Source organism: Myzus persicae, unplaced genomic scaffold, assembly GCF_001856785.1.
Source record: "Myzus persicae strain clone G006 unplaced genomic scaffold, MPER_G0061.0, whole genome shotgun sequence".
NCBI classification, from domain to species: domain Eukaryota; kingdom Metazoa; phylum Arthropoda; class Insecta; order Hemiptera; family Aphididae; genus Myzus; species Myzus persicae.
The window spans coordinates 407,182-417,598 of record NW_019103603.1 but is presented as its reverse complement, the minus strand read 5'-3'; the positions used below and the strand labels follow the sequence as shown (position 1 = coordinate 417,598).

Here is a 10,417-nt window from a genome sequence, read left to right as displayed (position 1 = left end):
GCTTGCTGGACCTTTGGTCCAAACTCCAAACCAAACAGGTCGTCAGTTCGAGTTTGTTTTCGGTAGTAAGATGTTAGGCGTAAAATTGTTCGGTGCGATCGCACTATATGGCCTTCTAGCCATTGTCGACGTTTCGCAAGCATTTAAAACAGTATGCTATTATGACGGCAGAGCTCTGTGGAGAAAAGGTATACACAAATAAACGTATAAATTAATTCTAACATATATAATATATATATATATATAATTTATATATTTTGTATAAATATATATAATATATCTAGGTGTGCAGGTAAAATCGTTATGCTTACGCCTTTTTCTGTTGACACAATTTTTGTTAAGTTGATATATTATATACTACTGGATGAATATAACTATGGGAATGAATTATTTATTGTTTCAATTGTGAAAAAAAAATGTATGTTACAATACGTACATAAATAGATAGGTACACATTTTAGTACATATTTTATACGTTATATCAAATAACTATACAGCTTATGTTTAAAATAAAACATTAATTCTCATGGCAATGTATTCTTACTTTGTCAAATCGCACTCTACACATAATATGTAGTATACAATATTCATAGGTTATTTTTGGATTTTATTTTACTAATATTACTGTTGATGTACATATACATTGTACATTAATCTTGGTTAATTATTATTTTAAATGAGTCGTATTAGTCTTACAATATGATATAACTTGACTCCATAAAATATTTATTAATATTATTTTTTCCGTATAGTAACAAATATAATTATCTATAATACATTATATATACCTATAAGTAGTAAGTATACCTAAAAAACAGTAGCGTGGCGAAATGAAATATTCTAAAGCAAATCATCTTTTGAATAACCTACCATTTGACTATTTACGTATCTACAGTATAATTATTCTTATTATTTGTATTAAATATCGCATTCAGATGAAGTTGGTCTTGTTGGTACCACAAGTTTTCACTAAATTCAGTACTTATCCACCCGGCACCCACCCACCTCTTTAAAATTATCGAGCAACTGCCCTTCAAAATCACGGTCATCGCGCCACTGCGGCTATAAAAGTACTATAACATATTTATATTATATATATAAGTAAACAACTGAAATCCATCCCATAGAGTTCAGATAATTTCTTTAATTAATTGTATTAAGTTATTTAAGTTAATATAGTATACTGCAGTACATAATATAATTTAATCCACTATTATTATGATTTATTTATTAGTTTATTGCCTACCTACATGGCTACATTAAAAACCAGCACTTATTTTAGTAATATTAAATCTTCAAATGTAATTTACTAAAGTAATTACATTTTAGGTGGTATAAATTAAATATTGTTATTTCAATAACTCCGTACCAAATTATTATTGTTAGTTGAGACATTCTAAAGAGTAACACGAACTACAAATTGAATTGTTTTCAAATGACTTATAATTCAATTTTAATCTTTATTTATTTTTATGTAAATATGTAGGTAGTTTTGTAAAGTTGTTACTATAACTATTACATTGATACTTGGAACTCTCAGCAACAAGTTGATATTTAAACCAATTATTTTTATTTGTTACTGATTATGAATACAAAAAAGATTGTAGTTATTTCGAAACAACCATTTTAAAAGAATCTGTAAGTAGGTATTTATTTATGATGATTATTTTGCCATACTACTTTATTGTTTTTTTTTTATATAGGTTGTACTGCCGTTCTTAATATAATAAACGCAATTAAAATATATATATACAATATACATATTACAACAAGTTAATCGTATATTTTTCTTAATTAGTATTTTTAGAGAATTATTTAGAATAATATCAAAGTTTAAAATAATAATTTAATTTCTATAAACGTCTGTATATAGGTATACATATAAACAGCATTAACGTTATCCACATAAAAGTATTATCATTATTATCTAGTACATATTAAATATTAATCATTGGTACACAATATTAAATTACTGTGATAAAATTGATAGATTAATCTATCATAAAATAATTATTTTGATTTATGAACTAATTTTAATGTGCGATTGTTTTCTGTTAAATATGATACTATTACCATGTTCTAAGAATATAATACACAAACAAGTTTATGTTTCAAACCTAATTGAAAGATTTTCAATGCGTTAAAGTCGTTGAACCAATATTTACATAACCGTGCTTTATAGGTCAAATTAAAGCCGTCACCAATTTTTGTTTTCAGATGTCGTTAAAGTCGGCGCCGAGGAGCTGAAACCCGCCTTAAGTTATTGTACACATTTAGTGTACGGTTACGCTGGTATTGACGATGACAAGTTTAGAGCGAAATCGTTGGATCCAAAGCTGGACTTGCCAGAGAGCAAAGACGTTAAGGGTGGAAAGGGAAACTTTAAGTCCATAACAGCTCTGAAGAAGATCTACCCCAGTCTTACCATACTGTTGTCAGTCGGTGGCAATGCCGATACCGAAGATCCTGACAAGTACCTCACCGCTGTGAGTATATTTACTGTTGCTATTTAATATATTATTACACTCCGCGATGTACTAAAAATAATTTTGAACCTTAGTTTACAAGATTGAAAATTAAAAATTGTATATCTAATAATAATTTAGACAATTTAGTGATTTAGTGTCTGCGTATCAAATTTGTGTGCATACAATTTTGTCTACAGTAAGGGGCCTCTGTACTGAATTGAATTCTATCTATTTAAAATATCATGTAATCGTTTGCAATTTTTCATTGATGAAAGGTTGAAATGTTTTTATTTTTTTATATTATGATATTATAGATACATATATATTCGAGTGTTCATAAAAAAAACATGTACTTAAAATAATGTAATCAATATATCTACTTTTAAACTTTCATTACTTCGCTCGGAATCTAAGATATGTTTTCAATGTGTCTAGCTGGAGACGCCAAAATCAAGAACAAAGTTTGCATCCACCATTTCAGAGATGGCTAAGGAAAACGGTTTTGACGGTATAGATTTGGCCTGGCAATTCCCAGTGGTCACTGAGAAAAAGGAAAATAACACGTGGGGTAAGCTACATATTTAATAATAATATAAATCGGTCAAGTTTGTAGTTTTAATAGGTAGTATAATATATTGGAATGGTGTACAAAATACACATTATATTGTATTATATTGGTCACTGTGCAATTGTTGTAATGCCACTAAAAACTATGTATATTATTGTTTGTTTATTACACATTTGTGCCTAATATAATATTATCGTTTTTAAGGTTCTTTTATCCACAAAGTGGCTAAAACGGTGGGCATTACTAGCAAGGACTCTAAGGAAGCTGAACACAAGGAACAATTCACAGCACTGGTCCGCGAAGTCAAAGGAGTATTGAACGCAAACAATTGTCCTTATCTTTCAGTCAGCATTCTCCCACACGTAAACTCTTCTGGTAAAATTATACAACCTAACTATATTTTATTATCTATAAATGTATCTATAACTATATGATGTGTTAAATATTTGTCTTACCCGTCCACCGCGACCGGTCCTTATGATTAAAAACCTTAAGTACTTTAATTTATACCCACACACTTTAATGCATTAATTAATTACGTCGGTCCAATCATAGTTATATTTTAAAAATTTTTTTTTTATTGATCTTATATTAACATTGGCAGCAGCACGCAGCCATTAGTTATTATATTAATTACAATTTTTTTCTAAGGAATAAAGATAATTATGTTATTTAAATTAAATCGTACAATTTAGATTTTCTTAAAAATATTAATACTTGGTAGGTGGTGCTGCGTCTATAGGGTGTTAAGAATGTAGAGTTCATCTGTGTACTGGAGGCATTCTGTAAAAATATGCTTGACTGATAATTCGGTTCCGCATGTAGTGCACATGAGTTTTTCTTCCTTCGTCATGAGATATCCATGTGTTAGTCGAGTGTGTCCAATGCGGATTCTGTTTATTATTAATTTTTCTCTTCTTTTCGCTTGGGGGTTTGGGGCGTTTGGGCAACCGAATATATTATTCATTTATACTATGTATGTTTATTTTTATTCAAACAATTATTTTTTTTTTTTTTTAAGACCCATAGTTAAAAACAATATTAAATAATTAATATACTTTTTTAAAGTCTGTTACATTAATATAATATCATATATTCATAATGCAATTATGTATGTTATGAGGTCCCCAAAAATGGTAGTAAAATATAATATAACTAGTAATTATTTAGAGTAGGTAAATATGATGAAACATGAAACGTCTTATAAATCATTAAAAAATAATAATAAATTGAATGTTTATATGATTTTATTGTTGCATGTACCGTAAATAATATTGCGATATAATAACAATATTACATTTTTATCGATGTTGTCGCGGCGACCGACCATTAAAACAATCATTCATCGAAAGACGTATTCGAGTCGTATAATAGCTCACCGAATATCATACTTGCATACTATATAAAAACTCCCTAAAATTACCTAAAAATCAGAAAATGCAAAATAAAACTTTCATAATAGTTCATTCATCATTGTTGCATAATTACAACCTTCTGTTAAAAAAATTACGATTTACGATAAGTTAAAAAACATGCACTTAGCTAGAAATGCTCGGACGTCCCAAATGATAACCGTTAGCTTATATTTAGTAATATGGTGCACATATATAGTTTAGTACACAATAATCTAAGACCGTGGTGTACACTCTTTGCCCGGACTGTCGCTGTCGGCGTTGACGAGCGTCACGACGGACTCATAACTCTATAATGAGTGACAAAATATGTACCTACCCTATTGATATATTTATATACCTATAGGTACAATATGTGTATGCTGATACATTCATGACATATTAAATAAACGTTCGTCTTATCTTATTCTTATATTCTTAATCTTGTTCTTCTGTATACCCGGTAGTGTATTTCGATTTCCCGGGACTGCAAAAGTATGTGGACCATTTCACGCTGATGGCGTACGACTTCAGGACTCCGGACCGAGTGCCCAAACTGGCCGACCATGCGTCGCCCTTCAAGTTCGTGTACGCCGACCGCCTGGCCTGGCAGAACATCGAATCACAGGTCAACAAAGCTATCGCCCTGAAAGCCGACCGCAACAAGTTGGTGTTGGGAATCTCTACGTACGGCCGGACCTGGAAGATGGACAAGGACAGTGGAAAGTCCGGCGCGGCGCCCGTCAATGCCGACGGTCCAGGCGAAGAGGGCACATATACTAAGACCGAAGGTCTACTGGCCTACTACGAAATTTGCCCTCACCTGGTCGAGAGCACTGCAGCCACCACATCTCTGACCCTTTACAGGTACTTACTACTTAGTTACACATTTACATACACACTAATACTCAAAACATTTACATGCATTGAAATTTGAAATCAAGTAAATAAACAGTGTGGTTCTCTTATAATTAAACAGTTATTGTATGTCAGTAAATGTATGTGTTAAAAACTTTGTTTTACGTGTTTTGATCTTTGAAGTCACACAACGTTTTTGAAAAAAATATATTTATTTTACTTGATGAAATGATATTACTTTCAATACCTACATTTTTAAATTTATATAAATGTAACATTAAAAAATAGAATATTTTTCTGAGGGTATATGTATAAAAAAAAAATGAATGAGTATAGTTAATTAGTTATATCTATGTGATTAAATTTTGGTGGGCGGAGTGATATTGATAGTGTGACTCGAGAAGACAATTTTTGGTGAACTATTCCGATCGCCTATAATTTAAACACTATTACCTAACTAATTTACTATAGGTACTGATTAGTGATGTGAAATTCTATTTTTGCAGTGTTGAAAAATCCTCAAAAAACTTATTCCACTTTGAATTAAAAAAAATTATAAATTAATGCTGACGTTTAACAAAGTAATATCTTTAAAAGATGACACTGAGAAAAAATAACAAAAATATTAATTTTTGTAGTAACTGAAATTATGTAAAAAATGTTTCTTTTTTAATACATAGATTTACTGAGAAATTGACTGTTTTTTGGTAAAAGAATTACCTATAGGTATATCGGACAAGGTACTATATATCTAATACTTTGACTACCTATATATAAATACATAAATTATCGTTTAAAAATTGAATTTATACTTTAAATATAAGGCGATCTTTGTAAGACAGAACACGCGATATTCGATAAGCATCATGCACGTTTGTGTTTAGATAAATATTTGCAAAAGTGCAAATTATTTAAACATCCATTAATACCAACACAAATACGTTTATTGACTGCCAGACTGCTGTAGGTTTGACGATATTATTTTGTTTTTTAAAGAATTGTCCTATATATAAGTTAATTCAAAAGGAATTTTATATGCATAATTTATAGTATACTACATACGAGTTAACCTACACATTAGCAGTTTTAAATGTTCTCCCTAGCTATACTTCTGAATGCTGCATGCAGGTTACCTACTGTACTTTAATCAGTTTCATATATATGTCGTAATATCCGAGAACAATATTAAACTTACAATAATCGATCTCGGAACATAGAAAACTATAAAAAACAGTTAATAATGATCATAGTCTCCTGGCTTAAGGATCAATAATAAAAAAAAAATATATGTATGTATGTATAATTATCTTCATTTCATATCTTTTTAATTTAACTTGAGAAAAATACGAGTATCATGATAATCTTGATTGTTATACAAAGTGGTATCTGCCTACATAATAGGACAATAGGTATGTATAAGGTGCAGTGTACACATAAATACATAATATTACATAGTATATATACCTTACGCTGGTTTTCTTTTCAATTCAATCACGTAAAGTGATACAGAAAGTATCAAAGTACACATAACGTTATACCTTTAATCAGTAAGTACAGGTAATTATAACTAACAATTCATAATATTTCCGGTCATAATGAACCATTGCGTATATTATTTCATGTAGTCATACTATCTGCATCACCATACAATTGTTACAACTATATGTATAAGTGTATTTATTATACTTTAATATTATGTACCTAGGTATTGTGTTATAACAAATGGCATTAGTCTAAAAACAGTGGCATGGCCTGAGGGGTTGAGAGGGGTGCAACTCTCTCCATCATTTTAGAAAAATTTTAAAAAAAATTCAGTGTCTTTTGAACATAAAACCCATGACGTAATCATGCATTAAAATTGTAATTTGTATGAAGGTTGTAGCAAAAATCTAAAATTATATAAACTTATCTTTCAGTAAACCAAACTTATTATGAGGAATATCTAGTTGATAGCCTCCCCTACTTAGTAAATTATTAGCCCTCTCTAAATCCAAATAATCAAAATCCTAGCTACTCCACTGATTAAAACTACACAGTTAGTAGTTACAAGGTATAAGTTCTGTATGTATAAAGAACATAAAATAGAACAATACATTTACCTATGTATATGAGTGTATTAAAAATGTATCCAAAAGTTTTGCGATTTTTCTGAAAGAAAACATTTTATTGTAAATTTCTATATTTATGTCTAGAAAATATAATTTTCTGCGTATTATAATGTGAGTATCTTTTTCAATATTTGTAGACGAGTACCGGACCCAAGCAAAAATCTCGGAACTTATGCTTTCCGTTTACCCAAAGATGACGTTAAAGGAATTTGGATCAGCTTCGAGGAACCAGAAACAGCCAAACAAAAAGCCACATATGTGAAACAAAATAATTTGGGAGGCATGGCGTTGATGGATCTGTCCTTGGACGATGCCAGAGGTCTGTGCGACGCTAATAAGTACCCCATTCTAAAAGCCATAAAGAATGTGTTGTAAGAGTGAATAGAGTACATTAATCACGAAATCGATTTTATATTTAATCACTCATTTTGTATCGTATATTTACATTAAAAAAAACTATATAATTACTTTGTACCGGAATACTTATGCATATCGTCGCTATATTATACTGTCTTGAGAGAAAAAACTATTTTCTTAAATAGGTACCTAACTAAAAAAATAAAGTTCTTTTTAATTATTTTATCTTATTTTTTTTTTAAATCTAATGTTTATTATATTATATCATGTAATGTTTTGTGACGTAGAATAAATATAATTCAAAAATATAAATATTTTACTATTTATTTCACTTTATTTGCAAAATATTTAGTAGATTTGATAGACCTTGCAACACAACCACACCACTCAGTTTGGAGTTGGGACTATTTGTAGTTTAAATAGTTATTAAAGAATGGAATAATGGATAGGAAATGGCTATAAACAATATAGAGTGAAATGTGCCAGAAGGAGAAAGAGATAAAGACTTTTTTTATCATTTCCTCTCATTCTAGCAGAAGTCTTATTATAATGTGTATAATTTTATAATTATACATTAATAATATGTTTGTGATAAGATCTCTATATTTTCATGTTCGTTCCCGTATTATACTCACAAATGGCCAATCCATTCTATAATATCTATGGTTTATATCTTAGATCATTATACTATATACTATATTGTATATCATTAATTAACAAAATAATATTATTCTAATGGTATGTACCGAAACTAACCTTTTTTATACCAATACATTAATTATACAACCAAATTACGATAATTTTTTTTTGCAATATCGAACATAACAATTTTTTTTCATACCACGCTCGAAAAAAAAGTTAATTTTTGCACATAGTGTTCAAAAGGTTTGCCACCTCTGTGGCCCTATTTTATATAATCTAAGGCTTATATACACTTTGTACATGATATCTGTTTGTCAGCCTATAGGATATTTTATATTCTACTTAAATTATTATTATAACTACTGTAGCCGCCAGCCGGTAGTTTGAATTTATATTATTTGCATATAATATTATAATAATATACTTTAGAAGTTTCAAGTAACCACGAATAATATTTTTGAATTAAAAGAACTTAATAATCATTGTTCTTGGTTATTTATTCATATGGAATTTCATCTAAATTTAAATATGAAATAACTGTAAAAACAAATTGTGATTTTTTGGTTACAGAATAACCTATTTACACGAAACCTTGTTTTACATTTTCAACCCTTAGCTATAAAATTTTGAACATTTTATAAATTTTTAATTACAAAATAATTTGTACATTTTCAATTTGATAAATATTGTCAACATTTGAACTTTAAATGCCTATAAAAACAATCTTGCCTATGGATTTTAATATTTTCGACTGTTGTTATAACTTATAACAATATATCAGAAACCTTGTATTCAACTCTCACGCTTTTCGACCCAACAAATAAAATTGTATTGCCATTTACAGTTGGTTGCACACGATCGTATTTCATAATCGTTGATCTTTGTGTTAGTTGTGACTTACAGCTCACGAGAGTGGTTTCAAAAATTAGTAAGTTGGAAAAAAAAATACTCAGTAGCATATTGTACTGGGGATTAACAAAATATAAATTATTGATTTTACAATTTATATATGTTACAGGCAATGTGGAATACCGGGCAATGTGTACATTGCCCGGTCAATGTGGTCCTGCCCGGGCAGTGTAAACCACAAATTTTAACCAACTAATATTATTTTTTATTATTATTATAAATTATAATCATTAGCTATTTATAGTATTGATTTTTTTTTAAACAGTCATTATTCATTTTATTTATGTACCATAATATTACAAATATTTTGATGGAATAACAAAAAAAAATTAACAAGTATCATCATTTTATTTTTATAATAAATTATAATTATATTATTACCTATTTATTTGAATACGATTTAGAAGCATGGCACTTGGAGTTACATAGTCTGTCTGCTTTTCTACATTTGATTTTTAAATAGGCAGTACGATAAGGAACAAAAATAAGTTTATACACAGTGTTTCAAAAAATTCATAGTTTATTGTATTAATGTATTATGATATAATTGGTAATACCTAATAATAATAAAAAATAATATTAGTTGGTTAAAAAAAATTCGGACCTTTTTTCGGAGCAATATGGACTTCTTAAAATTTTAAATTTACTTATAGTATGGCCAGGACCAAAACCTTCAAAATTAAAAAAAATATTATTACTAAAAAAGTTTTATAATAAATAATTAATGACCTATCATAGGCCTGTTAAATTCAGTGCAGTAATAGACTAACCCCGAATTAATATTGAGATACATGCTAAGATAAAATTTGGTATTTTCATGGATATCTTTTTCAAATAGGTACCAAAAATGTATAATTTATTTTTAGTATATTAGTTTTTATCAATGGAGCCCATTAGTGCTCCTAAAATTATTTATAACATTAAAATGCAAAAAATGTTTAGGTTCTGATATCTAGTGAATATTAAGTAAAAGTTTATTTTTTAATTGAATTTTAAGGGTTAAGGTTGCTTTTAATGTAGTGTCATTAACTTAAAGTGAAACATTTTTGGATGACTCCATTTCCAATACTGCACTGAAAGCCTCTAAGTCTCTAATATTATACTTATGTGTCCTGC

General features: G+C 28.8%; 1 protein-coding gene across 1 annotated transcript; it reads left to right on the top strand.

Moving 5' to 3' along the window:
• Nucleotides 1-7,973, top strand: LOC111034891 (chitinase-like protein EN03). The gene is made up of 6 exons (XM_022316303.1): nucleotides 1-188; nucleotides 2,218-2,486; nucleotides 2,904-3,036; nucleotides 3,241-3,411; nucleotides 4,895-5,294; nucleotides 7,531-7,973. Exons 1-6 carry the CDS (start codon nucleotides 71-73, stop codon nucleotides 7,766-7,768), a joined length of 1,329 nt encoding a protein of 442 aa, XP_022171995.1. The 5' UTR covers nucleotides 1-70; the 3' UTR covers nucleotides 7,769-7,973.
• Nucleotides 7,974-10,417: the final 2,444 nt, after the last annotated feature.

Bases quoted from the DNA above. Each gene is read 5' to 3' on its own strand.
- LOC111034891 (XM_022316303.1), top strand. From the start codon at position 71: ATGTTAGGCGTAAAATTGTTCGGTGCGATCGCACTATATGGCCTTCTA. The intron at 2,487-2,903 runs GTGAGTATATTT...CAATGTGTCTAG, and splicing joins CTGACAAGTACCTCACCGCT to CTGGAGACGCCAAAATCAAG. The intron at 5,295-7,530 runs GTACTTACTACT...CAATATTTGTAG, and splicing joins ACATCTCTGACCCTTTACAG to ACGAGTACCGGACCCAAGCA.